The 19,141-nt window shown below is 38.8% G+C and overlaps 1 protein-coding gene across 2 annotated transcripts; it reads left to right on the forward strand.

Moving 5' to 3' along the window:
• Positions 1–663: 663 nt before the first annotated feature.
• LOC122084031 lies at positions 664–19,115 on the forward strand. 2 transcript variants are annotated; one of them, XM_042652026.1, is made up of 4 exons: positions 664–1,081; positions 17,150–17,725; positions 17,819–17,938; positions 18,021–19,115. In XM_042652026.1, the coding sequence occupies exons 2-4, from the start codon at positions 17,159–17,161 to the stop codon at positions 18,924–18,926; spliced, it is 1,593 nt and encodes a 530-aa protein (XP_042507960.1). In that variant the 5' UTR covers positions 664–1,081; positions 17,150–17,158; the 3' UTR covers positions 18,927–19,115. The 2 variants fall into 2 exon arrangements, with proteins under 2 accessions (XP_042507960.1, XP_042507959.1); XM_042652025.1 differs by having other exon boundaries at positions 665–1,081; positions 17,136–17,725.
• The last annotated feature ends 26 nt before the right edge of the window (positions 19,116–19,141 follow it).

The raw sequence follows: 19,141 nt of genomic DNA on the forward strand, positions 1-19,141 counted from the left end.
AACAAACAATATCACTTTACGGCTAATCCAAACATTGATGTACTTAGCTACTTTTTTTTAATCAATTTTATGTCATTTTGATAAAAGAAAAAAAAAATGACAGAGTAGGTTCCATATATTCATGGGTTCTAAGTTTGCCATGTATATTTTCCTCTTGTTCATCTTTAGATGATTAGGGTTAATCTCCATTTATGCTCACTTTTCATCATATCCATGCCTTTTCTCCTTGATTTTCTTACATTAGGATCAGAGTTTCGTGTGTTTAGGATCCATATCATGTACCTTCATGTTATACATACGTCTTTATTTTGTTTTGCATCATGCATAATCATGCACAAAATCTTTTCAGAAAATGATACAAAGAAGAGCTAAACTAGAGTTGGGATCCTCTCAAGCAATTGGATTGTTCAGAAAGGCATCGAAAGACCATGAATCTAATCATGTGTGGGAGTGTGTGTCCGAATCTTTCCAACCATCGAACATTTATATGGATAACTCAGCCGTTGGAGAGGATCTGAATCCCTCCAAATAGCTCACGAGTGCTTGTAATTTCTTTCACCCAGAAAAGAAAAAAATCTGTGAATTTGCAACGTGTCATGTTGTGGGCCAAAACGAAACCCCCAGTCGACCAAATGACGACTTAACAAGGTATGATGGTCCTCACGTGACTGGAATCATACCGGCTTAGCTCGGCGCTCCTCAATTCTCATCTCTTTTTCTCTCACCCTTTTCGGACCTTCACATTTCTAAACCCTAGATCTTCGTTCTTCGGCATTCGTTCGTCGAAGTTAATTCAAATAGTTCCAAACCCTGCCGGGCTTATCTCATCCCGTTCCATGTCGCCTCCCTCTTCTGACCGACCCGTCCCCGTTCTTGCAGACTTCAGTGGGGAAGAATGACATATTAATTGCCTTTTCTACAAAATTGGTGGAAGAGGAAGGAGAAACTGATACTCTGTGCCTGAGACAGAAGAAGACGACTAACGTGGAGCAGAACGAGAACAAGAAGTAGTAGTAGAAGAAGTTGGTTCCTGAATTGTTAATTTGCTATTTCTCATTATATTTCAGAAGAGTCGAATCTGGTAAGCTTTCAGTTTTTGTTTAGTCTCACTTTTTGATCGAATACCGGGACTCATACCTGTAACAGCGAAATGTAGGAAAAGCAAATTTTGGGAAAAACATATATGCTCATGATTCCATTTGTTCGTAACCGTGATAGACATGAAACGATCCCCTATTTGTTTGCATTAAGTTGCTTTACTATTTCCGTTTTTAATTCTGGTAACTACCCTGATGATATCGCTGTCTTTCTTTCGTTTACTTCGACGAATATATCTCCTTATCTGGACGTAGTGCTTAATTCTGTTAATGTTCTATTGACCCTGCTATTTGCACTTTGCACTCGTTAATCCTGTCGCTATTTTGAACTTCTAAATGTGCTTGATTGCTTTTGAGGCTACGAGGGTGGGCTAATCATGGTTAGTCGTTTTCATCTTGTTGTTCCCAATTTCAACATGGAATTATTCCAGCGCTGTTATATTATGGGCCTGGAGAATCTTATCAGGTTAGTTGAATGTGTTAATGGGATTTCTCTATATTGACTTAAATCTTGGTAAACCTTTGGGAGACGGCAGTGTAGGCCTTAACTGGGTGATCTTTTTGGGGGAGAGAAGGGAATTGAAGACTTGAGAATTTTGAACTAAAGTATGTACCCAAACCTATCCTTTGCTGTTTCTCGTTGGACAGTCAAGCAATTCTGTATGGAAGGATTACAGATCATAATTTGTGTTTGGGATTACTTTCTGAAAGAGAAAAACAAGTTTATTATTTATTAAAATGACCAAATCACCATATGTTCAAATTGAACATACCCAAACTACTTCCTGAACAGCCAGGACCCTATAGCAGCAGTTGCTCAAAACCAGGTAAAGTTGAACCAATCTCCTCATTCCTCAATAGCTAAAATAAGTTTCAGGTTGGTTTACAGGTTTAATTGCTCAATACCAGTCAAACTGAATGATGCAGGAGCAGTACTTTGTACCGGGCTGAACCCATTTGAGAACCCCAATCAAGAATCGGATCCAAGTTTGGTAGTTGTCCAGTAGATTATATAGGGTTTATTTTGGGAGTAATATTGTAATATGTCTTTTTATTTGGGTATTTACATAGGATATTGGGTTTATCAGTTTGAGTTTATTTTAGTTTCTTAGTTTATGGGCTACTATTTCTTAGGAGTTTATTTTCTTATTAATATGCTTGTAACCCATTTAATAGGGCAGATTAGTAAGAATGAATTGAGTGATTTGTTTCAGTGCCTACTGCCTAGTAGGTTGCGTGTGCGATCTCGCCCTCCTTTCTATTTATGTTTCTTCTGATTCCTTCCATGTTTGGGCGGGACTTGCAGCCCATCTAATTTGAATCAAAATCCTTTGATTCTGTTCTTTTTGATCTGATAACAGGGTGCTTTGGTAGTTTGGTCACAAACCCTTGAACCATTATTTCTTAGATAACTCTGTCAAGGGATTCCAACTACATCTGAACCTGGTATAAAGTTTACCACCAAACCAGGTTGCAGCCCATCTCGATTGCTTTGTTGTTTGCTTTTTTTTACCTGAAACTTGTCTTAACTGGGAGGCCTAGCAGTGAGGATGATGTAGATCCACATCTTGGACTTCAGTATCGAAGGAGAAAGAAGAAAACATACCCGCCAGCCTTGGGCTGTATTGAGCCTAGCTGGTCCCCATATTTTTGGACCCTTTGCTGGCCACATGAACGACCATCGACCAGCAAAGGATGCCTCTTTTTATTGCATATTAGTTTCCAGTTGTTGGACTTCTAGAAGCCTTCTCAGTTGCCATTAAACCTGGCTGCTTTACAGCTGTCTAGTAGTTCCTCTTATGGCCTGCGATCCCAAGTCCAGCTGTGATTTTCACTTTATGGTTTTGACTGGTCAAAGATACTTTACTTAAGTTGTTTTGCTTTCTAAAAGTTCCCTATTAGTTGTTTTTAAGTTTTCTTAAGTTACAAGTTAGGATCTAGTTACTAATATGTGTTAGTTTCCTATTTGTGAACAAGTTATTATTTGGTAAGTTTTGGACCTCTATTTAAAGAGAGGCTGTTGTAAAACAAATCACAATTGAATGAATGAAGTTTATGCAGCAATTGCTAACTCCCAAACTCCTGAGAGAGGAAGTACAAAAACTGAGATAGTCAATCCCACCCACATCTATCTTACTTTCTTCTCTTCTTTCCTTCCTCTAATTTCTGTTATTGCTTGTTGTGAGAGAGTGATTGTGAGATAAATCTAAGCCTACTTGAAGACCTAAACAAGGATCAAAGTCAGCTTGAAAACCAGCCCAAAATCCCAAGGTCAATTTCAACTTGTCAGGGTTTTGGGGCCAAATTGACAGGGCTCTTTTCTTCTATTCTGTCCAGCATCTTTGAAGGCCCTTTGGAGTGTTCAAAGGTCACCTTAAGGAGGCCACTCGACCAGGGTTTCAGCCCCTGATGCCCAGCCAAAACCCAACCGCAGGTTTTCTCCCTAATCTGGCGGAAACCCTGTTTCAGACAGATCTGCTCCAACTTGCTGTTCTGCTGAGGACTTTAATGGGATATTTTATAATTTGAAGTTCATTTAATTATTTCTTTATTGGTGTCACTGCGTAGGATTGGGAGTTCAAATTAGCTTCAAACTCTATTTTTGGTCTAGGAGTTTGTTTCCATTGCAGGTTTATAGTCTAGTTAGGAATATTTATTTTCTCTTTAAATATAAGCTTGTAATCAAACGACAGCAACAACAACAACTCAGCCTTATCCCAACTATATGGGGTCGGCTACATCTACATGGATCCTTGTAAAGACAAAAAAAGAATAATAAAAGGTAAGGGACACAACAGGAACTCATCAGTAAAATCCCACCTAAATAGGGTCGACTAGATGGATCCTTGCCCTCCAATCATCTGTATTCAAGGTCATACTCGGGACAAGACCTAAACTATGCATGTCTTTCCTCACTACTTCTCATATGGTCATTTTGGGTCTGCTCTTTTAGTTCCTTCATTCTAAATTAGATCACACCTCCTTACTGGTGTGAATCCTTAGGCCTCCGTTGAATATGGCCATGCCACCTCAAAAGACTTTCTTGAAGCTTATCATGAAACTAGGCAACTCCCAAATCATCTCTAATATGGTCATTCCTTACTTTAGCTATTCTAGTTTTTTCGCACATCCATCTCAACATCCTCATCTCTACTACACATTGCTTATCTATATGATGCTTCTTAATTGCCTAACATTCCTCTTCATTCATCATAGCCGGTTGTACGACTGTCCTATAAAATTTTCCTTAGGTTTTAGAAGGATACATCGGTCACACAACACTTCGAACGTGCATTTCCACTTCATTTGTCACACTTTAATTCTCTGTATTACATAATCCTCTATATCACTTTCTTTATTTGTGAGTGACCCAAAATATCTAAAGTAATCACTTTATGTTATCTCTCTCCTCAATTTTCACTATTTCATTATTCATCATGGTGTAACTAAAGTTACACATCATATAATCCATCTCCATCCTAATTTGATGCGGATCCAGATTCCAAGAACTAAAATCGGATTGTTTAGGGCCTACGAGAATAAAAATAACTCAATTTATTGGTGGAGGGGCATTCTTGTAAATTCTGGTACAATTTAGGAGCCTTTTAGAGTGAAGTAATTGACAGAGGACTTAACAGGAATTAAAATTAGGATAAGGGGGTGGTTCTGAAATTAATTTTAGACTAAGGAAAATTTTAAAACAAAACTTCAGATAGAAGGGTCTTTGGTGAAAATAACAAAAAAATATGACCTCATGTGAAACTTCTGCAATTGATTTGTTTGTAAATAAGAAGATTGTGCATCTTCAACCTTCGGACACAATGGAACACAACGACAGCGGCAAGAGGAGAATCAGGCGGTAGTGGAAGGTCTTCCAAGTTCATCGTTTTAGTCCAAAAAATTATAGTCGAAGCTTGGAGATCTTCAGGTCTGATGATTCCGACAGGAAAGCATCCCAAACAGCAAGCAACGAAGGTCCAAGCACCTGCAACTCAGATCTGGCGATGACCTGCCAAACCAGAACTGAACCTCAGTTCGATCTCTCAGTTCAGAACTATTCTTGGAGGTAATACTCTTGGGTTTTGATCACCTATAGGTAGGGAGCTCTCGACCAAGGTTTTAGTCCAAGCAGCTTAAGGGTGAGAGAGCTCGATCCCCTTGTTTGGGATTGCAACTACCGCCAGAAACAGGGCAGCAGCTAGGTGTAACAAACAGAAATAAAGACAAGAAGGAAGAAGATGGGGTCGAAGAGGAAAAGGAAGGGAATACGAAGATTTCAGAGAGAAAGGAAAAAGGAGTCGGCAGTCATGGTTCTACACCCAAAAATTCTTCAACCAAGTGTTAATTCTTCAAAAAACTTCAAATCTGTCTCTTACTAGTGAATTACATGGCTTATAAAAGAAAACTCAAAGTATTGGTAACTAATTTAAAATGGAAACTAATATAAAATTAGAAGCTAACTAATACAAAAAAAAATTGTTTCTAAATCCAAAGAGAATCAAATCAAAAGATATTTTTTTTCCTATGTCTATCGTGCAACTGCATCATAATTATTTTAAAACCTCTTGATTTCAAGGTTGATCTCTATAGCTCTAACTTATCGTTAAATCCCTATTTTTGTCTCATCCACCAAAACAATATCGCCATCAAAGAGCATACACCATGGAACCTTGTCTTGAATGTTCTTGGTTAAATCATCCATGATAAGCGCTAACAAATAAGGGTTTCAATTTGGTTCTTGATGTAGCACAATTGTAACTAGAAATTCACTTCTTTTCCATCCCACGACTCTTACACTAGTCACCACGTCCTCATACAGGTCTTTAATTATATCCACATATTTACTCGACACTCTCATCTTCTTTAGTATATGCTAAATTAATTCTTTAGGAACTTTGTCGTACGATTTTTCGAGGTCAATAAAGATTATATGGAGATCCTTCTTGCAAGCTCTAAATATTTCCATGAGCTTCCTGAGTAAGTAAATAGCTTATGTCATGGATCTATTTAACATAAAGCCAAATTGGTTCTTCGAGATATTAGTTTCTTTTTTCAGGTGGGCTTCAATAACCTTCACCCTCAATTTTTTGGTATGACTTTAGTTTTATGCCTCTATTGTTATTGTATCCTTGAATATCACCTTAATTTTTGTAGATTGGAAATATAATGCTTCTCGTTCAATCATCTGGCATTTTCCTCATGCTCATAATTATTTCTTTATTGGTGTTAGCTATGTAGGATTGAGAGTCCAAATTAGATTGGAACTCTAGTTTTAGTCTTAGAGTTTGATTCCGTTATAGGTTGAGTCTAGTTAGGAATTTGTTATTTTCTCTATAAATGCAATCTTGTAATCAATGTTAGATAGATTTGATGAATGAATTTGTTTCAGTTGTTATGCCACCAGACCAAAGCTAAGATCAATTACCGTGGTGCATGCTATTTGCTGATGATATTGTACTGATTGATGAGACCATGAAGCGATTAACACTAAATTGGAACTTTGGAAGTCAACCTTAGAATCAAGAGGTTTTATGATAAGCAGAACAAAGCAAACTATTATGATGTGTGAATTGACGAAGTGGTAAGGAAAGATATACAGTTGGTAGGGCTGGATTGTAGTATGACCGCTGATGGACCTGTGCGGAGGACAAATACCCGCGTAGCCGACCCCTTGTAGGGGATGTTCCTGGGATGTTGTTCTATTTTTACTGCTAAAGCATATCTCTAGTATTATCTTATACTTGTTGCATTTCGTTTATCTTATATTTCTTTTGCTTTGTTGAACATATTGGATCCAAAGCAAAAAGATGGCCTTCAACGATTTCTTTCTTCCTTGTTTATTTGACCCCACTTTCCTTATTATCCCTCCCTCCCTCCCTCTCTCGCTCCCTCCCTCATTTATTACTTCTTACCCTTTATTTTGACTTTGTTCCAAGTCTATCCTCCATCTATAATTCTAAATCCTTTTATATCTAATCTACTAAGTTACCCTTTAAGATTCTCTTCAATTGCAGCTATGCCATCCCCTTATAAACTTCACTTAATTTACTGTTCTGCCATTATCCTTTCTGAACCTTCTACTTTGTGTTGGCCCATAAGCAAACCCAACAGGGTTTCCAAACCCCGGAATTGCATCAATACCAGACATAAAGATAGGGAGGATGGCTGCATGCTGGAATGTTGCTGCCCATCTTCCATGATAGGTTGGAGTTAGGGTTGCAGCGTGCGGTGATGGTTGTCACGGCGTCTAGGTGACACAAGGTGTTGTAGAAGGCCCAAAACCAAGGCGCATGGATGCCTAGATGACGCTTTGACAACTACTGAAGGGTGAACATAGAACAAGTGAACTACAAAACCATATTGCATTGATACGACTTTTATGTTGATAGTAGCATAATATATATATATATATAATACATGATTAGGGTGTCTAGGTGGCCCTCCATCGCCTTGGGTTTCCTAGGTGCCTTGACAACCATGTGGACAAGTTTTGAACTTCTGAATGTTGCCCCAGAAATAGGTGATGGAAATAATCCTTATCATGCTTGATGTCTTTTGGAGCACCAAGTTCTGAATGATCGAATCATTTTAATTAAAATGAATCTAGTTCAGGTTTTTGACTAAACTAAAAAGCACTGTGGTTTCAATTATGGGTCTAGGATTTAGGAAGAAGGGAAAAGCTGTAGTTTGAGCCATTAACAGTAAAATGAAGTTATTTCGAGGTGCCTAGGGTGGGGGAAGGAGGAGGAAAAGAACCATGCAGTTGCCTTTCCTAACTCAATGGAGCTTTTTTCTGCCTTGAGTCGATAGGATACACTTGGTTCTCTATAACAATGAGTGCACTTTGTTTAGGCTCTTTTTAACTATGACTCCATCTAGTTGCAAGTGAAATAAAGGGAAAATAATGTAAGATTGGGTCACAAGTGATCCAATCCCAGGTGGGATCTTTAGGAAATTCAATAAAATAAGATAGTATGGACAAAACAGAAATAAGAGAATGAAGGGAAGAATAGGGGTAGGGGAATAGGTTGGGTCGAGTATGATGTAGATAAGTCACTTGGGCTTATTTTATTGCAAATAAGCCTTGGGTTGTGTTATGTATGTGTTGAGCCTTTCATCCCATGGGTTTTCTTTGACATGGACCACTTTAATAGGCCTAAAATATGGGTAGAAGGTAGGAAAACGAGATTTTATTCATTAGTTTAATTAGTTGCTATTTAATTCAATAAAGTCTCATTAGGCCATTAGTTGGTTGTAAAGTCCTATATAGACTATTAGTTAGTTAGTCCTACTCCATGCTGGAGTCATAAAGTCAAGTCCTAGTCTTATTTTGAATTCCTAGTTGTAGTAGGAGTGTCTAGTCCTATTGGAAAACTAACTCCTATTATTAGTATGATTGTAAACTTTTCCTCTATAAATAGAGAGGCATATGTACCATTATTGGACAGATTTGAATGAAAGAAAGTTTGCAACTAAATGCTTAGAGCAGTTGAGATAGCTGTGGGTGAGAAGCCTAGGCTGAGATAGCCACTACGTTTATTTTCTTTCACCCTTCTTAACCCCCTATCTGTTTTATTATTCTTTTTTTATTTTATTTGCTGTAACATTCAAGAGGTATAGTTCAGATTTTGATAAAAGTCTCCAGAAATCAGAACGATCAGCAATCCTAGTGGGAATAGGAGAGATCGATCTCCTCTCTTTCTCTCTTCTGTACTCTGTTCAGCTAGGCCTTCAATCAGGGTATTCCAGGCCTCATAAGGGTCCCACGATCCTTACCTAGTCACTGTTGGAAGCATTCAGCTGCTGTTCTTGAAGGTTCTTCTCAGTTTTCTCTCCTAGGTCAGAAAATCAAGAAAGCTTGTAATTTCACAACCAGCCGTCAGAATCCTTTCAACTTTGGGGGTTTTTGTACCCTCCCTTAGGACTAAGCCCAAGAGTGCAACTCAATTGGACTCCTACAACCGTGGCCGCACCTCTCTCTCCAACTTTATAACATATCTTTCTCTCTCCTGTCGGGTTAAGTTTTGGGTTGGTTTTGCTCCTATATGGGTATTGTATCCTTGGAGATTTATTTGATGGTATTATTTCTTTGTTTCTTAATCCTATTTGTATTGTTTGGGGTTATAAATTGCGAAGTTAGTTACTTGTAATCTACTCCTGCATTAGAGTATCTCACTCTTCCCTAGGGCATCTCACCCAAGTTGCCTCTCACAACATTGCATCTCATAGTTTTCCAGCACAGAACTTTTTTTTTTTTTCATTCAATCAAATTCGTGTTCAATGTTGTAGCCCCTTACAAACTTATATAGAAGACTCAAAATTGATTCAAACACCAAAAAAGAAACGCATAACCTAATCCTTAACAAATAATGAAACCTAAGCTGACTAAAAAACTGAAATAACAAAAAAGATAGACACAAAACAAGACTTTAACTATACTAATGAATTAAATCTCGTTTTCCTACTTTCTACCCATATTTTATGCCATTAAAGTGGCCCATTATAAAGAAAACCCAACACATACATAATTCAACATAAGGTTTATTTGCAATAAAATAAGCCCATTAAGTGACTTATCTGCATTAATTCACACTCTTTTAGAAAAAATTCGTCCTTGAATTTTGTTGAGTGTGTGGGTGTGATTATAGCATGGTGCACGTCCCTCTTCAAGCTGTAGAAAAATTCAGGTAGCTTTTTGATAATAAGGATGTAGTATAGAATGTGAGGGGCTCAATTTTCAAGATACTTTAATGGGATGATGAACTCCACATGCTCAACTTCAACAACCTCAAATATATCAATGGGATGATCCACAATTTTTGACCTCCACAATTTCAATCTCAAGCTCCTTAGGATCTTCCTCTTGGCTGTTCACAATCATCAGACTCATCAGAGATGTTGAAGCACCATTCTCCTTAGGTTCGATCTCCTTGTCCACAATTGTGATTATGTTGTTTTCGACTTCATCCACATAAATCTCTATGATAGGAACATCAATGACTACCTCATTCTCGACAATAGCAATCTTGTGACTTGTGGGTGGCTTTTGAAAATCTGGTGGAGGAAAGTACATTCTATGTTCATATTTTGATAGGTACATGCCCGACAACTCGTACTGCATTTCTTCCCACATTCTAGGCTCTTGTCCTTGAGCTTGAAGTTGCCTTTCACGAACTCTCCATTGTGTTCGAACACAATCACTCGTGGGAGCAAAAATATCAAAGTTGTTGTCAGGTTGTAGAAATCAAAGTATACGTTCAATTCTTTTACCCCATCAAAGAACATGTATGAAGAAATTTTCTCACGAAATGCATGTAGTTCCATCTTTGGTTTGGCTTAGCTCTGATACCAAATAATGTAAGATTATGTCACAAGTGATCCAATCCAAGGTAGGATCGTTAGGAAATTCAATAAATAAGATAGTATGATAGAGAGTGAACAAAACAAAAATAAGAGAATGAAGGGAAGAATAGGGTAGGGGAATAGGTTCGGTTGAGTATTTCACTCTTCCCTAGGGCATCTCACCCAAACTGTCTCTCACAACACTGCATCTCATAGTTTTCTAGCACGAAGCTTTCTTTTTCTTCATTCAATCAAATTCGTGTTCAATGATGTAGCCCTTTACAAACTTATATAGAAAACTCAAAATCGACTCGAACATTGAAAGGGAAAGGCCTAACCCAATCCCTAACTAATTTGATGCGGATCCGGGTTCCAAAAGTCGGAATCGGATCGCTTAGGGCCCACTTAAACACTCAATAAAACAAAGGCAACACCCAATAACAATTGTATTGAAATAAAGCTTTGACTAAATAGCAGAATTGTAATTAAGCTGAAGCTTCCAATGAAGGTGGCAATTTTGTAAATATATGGAACTTAACCAAGGAAAACCAAAAGTGACTTGAGTGGAAAGCAAAACGTATGGTCAAGGACAAATTAGGAATAGGGACTCAAAATAAGGACAAACCAGAATAAGCATAAAAGGTAAGGGTACTTTAGGAAATAGGGAAAGAAAATTACAATTACTCACTTATGAGGTTGTCTTCAACCTCACGACAGAAACAAGAGCCAGCACCAAAGCTTGGATCCTCTATGGCCCTTTGATTCCCACCGAAAGACACTTCGAAACACCAAGCAAAGAAGAACAGTTCCTCTGCAAATCAGATCTGGGCGGTAGTTTTAAATAACCTGAGTTGCAGGTTTTGTGGCTCACAGTAGGAAGTATTGTCAGGTCTGAGATTCAAAGTTTAAGGTCGCCTTTCCATGGTGAACTAATCCCCAAAAGTTGCTGAAGAAAGAAGATGAGATGAAGGAGAGCTATCGATTTCTATGGGTCATCAGCGTCCTCTCAAAACAGGGCAGCAAGGGTCACTGTGATACCCTCGAACAATAATAGTGAAGAAGAAACCAGCGATTGATGGGGGAAAGGGGAAGATGAGAGATTTCAGTGGGGATAATAGAGAGAATTTCAGAGAGGGAAGAAAGGGAAAATCGGCAACCATGGTTCTCATACAAAACTCTTAATCAAATTTCTATTCTTCAAATCTAAAACTGAGTTCTCCATTACAGGGCTATTTAAAGAAAAAAATAATGACATAATTTTGGAAGCTAATTAAAAATGGAAACTAAACCTAGTTAGCAACTAAAATAAAAATAAAATCTAAATAAAAGACTGTTAATCTAATCTCTAACCAATAAAGGAAGTAAATAAAAATCAAGTCAAAAGATAGCAACTAATTCCATCGTTGAGCTGCATCAACTCTTCCGGTCTTAAAAGAACTCGACTCCGTCGAGTTAGGTTGTGCTCCCAAGATACCCTTGTAAGTTGCTCGTTGATGAGGTGGCACGTATCTCGAAACAGAAGATGGGAACATAACACTAAGAGGAGGGAGAATATGTTGACGTATCACTGAAGCAGGAGTCAGTCGACGACGTGGCATGTCTGATAATGCATGTGGCCTCATTAAGTATATACGACCTCCTTGCTTCACCTTGATGGTGTTTCGTGCGCCATCATAGAGAATGCCTGCATGTCGCTGCCAAGGTCGCCCTAAAAAAATGTCGCAGTGTGTCAATGAGGTGACCAAACAGGTGACATGGTACTGTATCGGCCCAAACTGTAAGTGTACTCGAACAACTGCAGTGGCCTCTTCTCGAGCTGTGGGTCCAAAACCTTGCACGTGAATCTTATTGAAAAGCTGTTTCTGTGGAAGGTCGTGTGCTCGAACAAATTCAGCAGATATGAAGTTTGCTTCTGCCCCAGTATCAACAACTGCATGAACATCAGTATGGTCGGAGCTATGCAAGAGAGTACCCTTCTGTCTGAAGAGAGGAGCCTCATCAACTAGTCTATTCGAAAAGGATGAAAGGCTAACTGAATGAGCTTCTACATCCTCATCTTCATCATCGACAATATCATCGTCCTCGAGGGGATAAAGATATAAATGAGATTCATCTTCATTCTTCTCTGTCGGCTGTTTCTCTGCTACATTCACAGAATGAGTCCTGTTGGGACACTTGTTGGAATAGTGACCCTTCTCGCCATAACTATGGCATATAATATTTTTCACCCCAAGACTATCCTTGTTGAACTCTGACCTTTTTTCTTCAACTCTGCGAGCTTCAGGCTTTTTTTCCTCCATACGTGGTGGAGGTCTATAAACTGAAGAAGTCTTGAGCATACCCTTCCAATAAATGGACTTCTCTTCAGTTGTCTTGGCATGAGCTGCTGCCACATCAACAGGCCTGAACTAAGTGTTAGCCAACTCAAGTCGAATCTCAGTACTTAACCCACTGATATATCGCATCACCCGTTGCTGGTCTGTTTCCTGAAGTCGACACCTGGAAGACAGTTTGTGGAATTCGAGGGTGTAGGAATCCACATCTTTGTTCCCTTGTTGCAAGTTAAGTAATTTATGGAACATTACCTTTTCATAATTAAGAAGAACAAATTTTTCAGTTAGGATCTGCTTCATGACCTCCCAATTGGTAACAGGTCCAAGTCTTCTAACAAACCTTGCATGTAGTACATCATCACACCATGAACATGCATACCCAATAAACTTGGTGATAATGATAATGAGTTCACATTTCTTCACGTCTGGAAGAGATATACGCAAAAATTCTCTCCACTTTGGTAAGCCAGTCAATAAATTCCTCAGGTCCTTTTTCACCACTGAACTCGGGAACCTCAACTTTGATGCCATAATCTCTGTCAGAAAATTGTCGGGTAACATCCTGGGGAACAACTGGATCAAGTTGCTGCCTCTGAGGTGTGTCTTCGATCCGTAAAGTGTTGAGCTGAGGAGGTAATGTAGAGGATCCTTCTTCAGCTCGCTTGTCGGACCTCTTCATAAAGGCAGTCATCTATTCCATAAACTTATCAAACTTGGCTTCAGTCCTCTCAAGCCTAGCATCAGTATTCTGTTGGTTCTCGGCTAACTCACGATACAATTTGTGCAACTCAGCATTGGTGATGTGACCTGTCATGGTTAGAAAATTTTAGAAAAATTTGCTCTGATACCACTTGATGCGGATCCGGGTTCCAAAAGTCGGAATCGATCGCTTAGGGCCCACTTAAACACGCAATAAAACAAAGGCAACACCTAATAACAATTGTATTGAAATAAAGCTTCAACTAAATGGCAGAATTGTAATTAAGCTGAAGTTTCCAATGAAGGTGGCAGTTTTGTAAAAAAATGGAACTTAACCAAGGAAAACCAAAAGTGACTTGAGTGGAAAGCAAAACGTATGGTCAAGGACAAATTAGGAATAGGGACAAACCAGAATAAGCATAAAAGGTAAGGGTACTTTAGGAAATAGGGAAAGAAAATTACAATTACTCACTTATGAGGTTGTCTTCAACCTCACGACAGAAACAAGAGCCAGCACCCAAAAAAAAAAAGAGATGGCGGTGATGAGAACTCTCTCCCTGCACCTCGATTCAGCCCCAAACCTTGGGCGGAGCTTGGATCCTCTATGGCCCTTTGATTCCCACCGAAAGACACTTCGAAACACCAAGCAAAGAAGAACAGTTCCTCTGCAAATCAGATCTGGGCGGTAGTTTTAAATAACCTGAGTTGCAGGTTTTGTGGCTCACAGCAGGAAGTATTGTCAGGTCTGAGATTCAAAGTTTAAGGTCGCCTTTCCATGGTGAACTAATCCCCAAAAGTTGCTGAAGAAAGGAGATGAGATGAAGGAGAGCTATCGATTTCTATGGGTCATCATCGCCCTCTCAAAACAAGGCAGCAAGGGTCACTCTGATACCCTCCAACAATAATAGTGAAGAAGAAACCAGCGATTGATGGGGGAAAGGGGAAGATGAGAGATTTCAGTGGGGATAATAGAGAGAAAATTTCAGAGAGGGAAGAAAGGGAAAATCGGCAGCTATGGTTCTCATACAAAACTCTTAATCAAATTTCTATTCTTCAAATCTAAAACTGAGTTCTTCTCCATTACAGGGCTATTTAAAGAAAAAAAATGATGACATAATTTTGGAAGCTAATTAAAAATGGAAACTAAACCTAGTTAGCAACTAAAATAAAAATCAAATCTAAATAAAAGACTGTTAATCTAATCTCTAACCAATAAAGGAAGTAAATAAAAATCAAGTCAAAAGATAGCAATTAATTCCATCGTCGAGCTGCATCATAATTGGGAAACCTAAACTGACTAGAAAACTGAAATAACAAAGAAGATAAACTCAAAACATGACTCTAAGTAAACTAATGAATTAAATCTCGTTTTTCTACTTTTTACCCATATTTTAGGCCCATTAAAGTGGCCCATTACAAAGAAACCCATGAGATCAAAGGCCCAACACATACATAACCTAATCTAAGGCTTATTTGCAATAAAATAAGCCTATTAAGTGACGTATCGGCATCAGAAAGAAAGTGAAATTAAATCAATACTAAAGTGGAAACTCTTGTAATCTTTACCTCACATGATTGTGTAACAAACTATAAAACATTCCAAGTATTGTTATTAAATTTACTTTATTTTGCAATCAAATCCCTCAATTTGAGAAGGAAAATAAATATATTACATTTGAAAAGTATCATTACTGAATATGGTAAGGGTTTCAAGTATAGATTACACAATCATGATTACAAGGCTTTCCTTTTTATTTTGGAAAATTATTTTCCTTCCCTTCTTTTCCCTTCCTTTCACTTGCAACCAGATGGGGATAGGTTATATTCTTTGCAGTGGTCATCAATAATTTTGGACATATGTTATGATCTTGTCCAAGAAAGGACTTTTGGGGCTGGGGTGATAATTGGATTTTTAAGAAAATTGTCATTATTGAATGATGAGTTTTCTAGAATGAGATACGAAAGATAGTATTTTTCTTCTAGGCCCAGATGAAGTTTTGCTGGTGTCCAACATTATTTGACCTATTCTACTAGAATCTGTTGGCTCTTGGCTAACATGCTCACCGTCTGCAAGAAGAAAGGTTGAATTAGTTATTTTGTTTGAGAATGTTAGTAATGAAGCCGTGGAAAGGATTAACTCTAAATTGGAGATGGTGATCAGGTATTGTGGTGGATGTTATATACTGATGATATTGTACTCATAGATGAGACATTGGAAAGGATTAACTCTAAATTGGACCTTTGGAGATCAAGCTTAGAACCAAGAGGTTTTATGTTAAAGTAGAACAAAGACAGAATATTTGATGTGTCCCTTCAGTCAGGCTAGGAGGGGCAATGAGGTGAGTTGGCAGACAAGGAACTACCACATGGAGATTATTTTAAGTACTTGAGATCAATCATTGGCAAAGATGGGGATGTAGAGGATGATGTGTCCCACAAAATTAAAGTTGGATGGATGAAGTGGATGAGTGCATCGGCCATTGAGAGTGTTATGTGACAAATGTATGCCGGTTAAACTCAAGGGAAAATTCTACTGGGACACAATACGACTAGCCATAACTTATGGGACAGAGAGTTGGGCAGTCAAGAAAAGTAATTTGAATAAGCTGGGGGCAACAGAAATGATGATGTTGATTGGGATGTGTGGCAAGACTAGGAGGGATAGAGTAAGTAATGATTGTATTAGAAAGAAATTGGGGGTTGCTCTGATTCAAGACAAGCTCCGCAAGAGCTGATTGATGTGGTATGGCCATGTTCAACTGAGATCTATGGATGCCCCAGTCAGGAAAAGCAACCAGATTCATATAGAGAGTTCCAGAAGAGGTAGGGGGCAGACCTAAAATGACTATTTACGAAATAGTAAGGACATATACGCAAATGGTAGGGTTGGATTCTATTATGACCATAGATAGACTGCTAAGGAGGATGAAGACCCGTATAGCCGACCCCTTGTAGGGGATGTTCCTGGGATGTTGTTCTATTTTACTGTTAATTTTTTTTTTTCTTTTATCGCCTTTTAGTTCCGTGTGTACTTTTATTCTGTTTTTCTTTTACTTTGATACGTATTGGATCCATGTAGCAGACCCCATTAAGTTGGGATAAGGTTATGGTGGTGGTGGTTGTAATGTTAGTAATGAAGCCATGAAGTGTTGGTCTGTCTAAATTGAGAGATGGTTTTTTTTTCCCCTTGAGTTTTTTCTGAATGGAGGTATGGATGCTCATATCTGACACATGGCTGTTGAGTTGGCGCAGCCCACATTACCCTCGTGTTCCAAGTGTTGTGGCCCTACACATTCCAGGTGGTGCCTGAATAAAAGCTACAAAATTTTGTTGAATGGGAAGAATTTTTTTTCTATGGCTAGTAATAGTCGGTGAAAATTTTAATAGATGGAGGGTCTTGGGATCTGAATATGAGCAAGCCAAAGGGTCATCCTACTGTCTAAATGACCATATCAGCCCTTTGTGTAGCATTAATGGCTACTCAACTGCCAGTCTGGAAGACCTTTCTGCATGTATATTCAGACACCCACATTCATTTATATAATTTATGGATTACCTTGCTGGTTTCTTTCTTTAAAATGCAAAATGTGATGGAGAAAGAACCTAACAAATAAGCATCAACCACAGGCTTGCTTAATTCATGACTATGAATTTGTTTTTGAAGCTTTTCATTGGCAGGGGTAGATCATGACCCCCGAGGGGAAGAAGAAGGAAGTTGGGCCTGCTGCTGAAGCATCCTCAAGACCATTAGCATCCAAAACAGGAGACCCAAAGTCATTGAAGCCTAAACGTAAAATTGTGAAAAAATCTTCAAATCAGAACTCCTTAAAGAAAAAAGATTCTACTGCCGCCCAGATAGAGGGGAAACCAAATAATGAGAAGAACAGCACACCCAAGATTATTAAAGAAAAGAATGCCATCAATCAAACAAAAGATGACAAGAAGAAAAATTCACAGGAAATGAACAAAGGGAAGAGTATCATCAATGAAAAAAGCGTGGGGGATCGTAAGGACAAGGAAGAGCTGGGTGGGTTGATTTTCATGTGCAATGGAAAGACCAAACCAGATTGTTTCCGCTATGGGATCATGGGAGTCCCATTGAGCCAGAAAGAGCTTGTTATGGGAATAAAACCTGGTCTAAATCTCTTCCTCTATGATTTTGATCTCAAGCTTATGTATGGGATCTACAAGGCATCTTCTGCTGGCGGTATGAAGCTGGAGCCTGCTGCTTTTGGTGGGGCCTTCCCTGTTCAGGTTTCTTTCATTAATATTACTTCCACGTGCATAAGTCTCTGTTTTCAATTCATGGATAATCATCACAGACTGTTAATTCTTGGTTTTCTTCAGGTGCGGTTCAAGGTTCACAAGGATTGTTTCCCACTACCTGAGGGTGATTTTAAGAGTGCAATCAAGGACAATTATGAAGAAAAGAAGAAAAAGTTCAAGACTCAGCTTACTGTCCTGCAAGTGAGACACCATTCTTCTACGATATCAGAAATTAATGTTTGCCAATAATATATTTTTGACAATATCAATTTTTCCTTCACAGGTAAAGAAACTTACAAGTCTGTTCCAGACTTCACCTCATGTCCAGTCAAATTCACATTTCATTCAGGCCCCTCCACCGCCACAAATTCAAGCCCCATCAATGCCAATTTTACCAGCAGGGAAAGTTTCTGAGGGCGGAATAGAACTTCCGCACCATGCAATCAGGGAAACATTCATGAGTGATCCTTACTTCCTTGATGGTGGCAGGAGATATTTGTTGCCATCTGATAATGGAAGTCAGTGGCTTTCTAGAGAACCTGTTTTGACCCATAGGGAGGTAGCTATTCCAAAGGAGGAACCAGTTCATCTTAATCCACAGTTTATGACAGAGAAAGAGTATCGAACTTATGGTCTTTCAAGAGAACGCCATACCTTGAGCCCCTCTGCTTCTATGGATCGTAATGCTCCTATAATAGACATGTACAAGAAGAATCATGAAAGGGAGCAGCTTCCACAGCATGTGAGTCCTCGGCATCAAGAAATAGCCTCTAGAGAAACTGACCAAGTTCGTCATGATCCCCTTTTTCTGAGTGAGAAAGATTATCGAGCTTATGGTCTTGGGCAAAAATCACCTTTATTCATCCCTCAAGCTGCTGTAGCCAATAGTGCTTCCAGAGTAGACACCTATGCAAAAGATCCCTATTATCCTCATCATTATGGTTCTACATCCTCAGGTACATATCCTTCTGTTCCTAGGGGAGAGGCAAGGAGAGACACTTGCCTCACTAAATCTGATTATCAAGAAAGGGGCTCTACTGATTTCTCAGGAAGTGCTGCTGTTGAACTGGGAGGATATTCACGATTTGCTTCCAATGGTTTGTCAGAATACAATGAAAGACATCAGCTTGCATCCACATCAGTGTCATCTCGATACTCCTTTGATGGTCCATCATTGACTTACCGCTGATCCAAATTCGCTGCATATGAACTTCATTAGGGTCCTAGGGACATCTTCATTTCTTTTCCTGGAGATGTCACATTTCTGGTTGAGAATTTTCATGCAAGTAAACCACTGTGTTACCTGTTATTCTGATTGAGCATTTTCAGGTAATCCAATTCATGTATCAGATATCTCCTCTCTGCTCCACACCCCCCCGGCTGCAATTTTTTTTTTTTTTTTTT

The sequence above is a fragment of the Macadamia integrifolia genome, chromosome 7, assembly GCF_013358625.1.
Source record: "Macadamia integrifolia cultivar HAES 741 chromosome 7, SCU_Mint_v3, whole genome shotgun sequence".
NCBI lineage: Eukaryota > Viridiplantae > Streptophyta > Magnoliopsida > Proteales > Proteaceae > Macadamia > Macadamia integrifolia.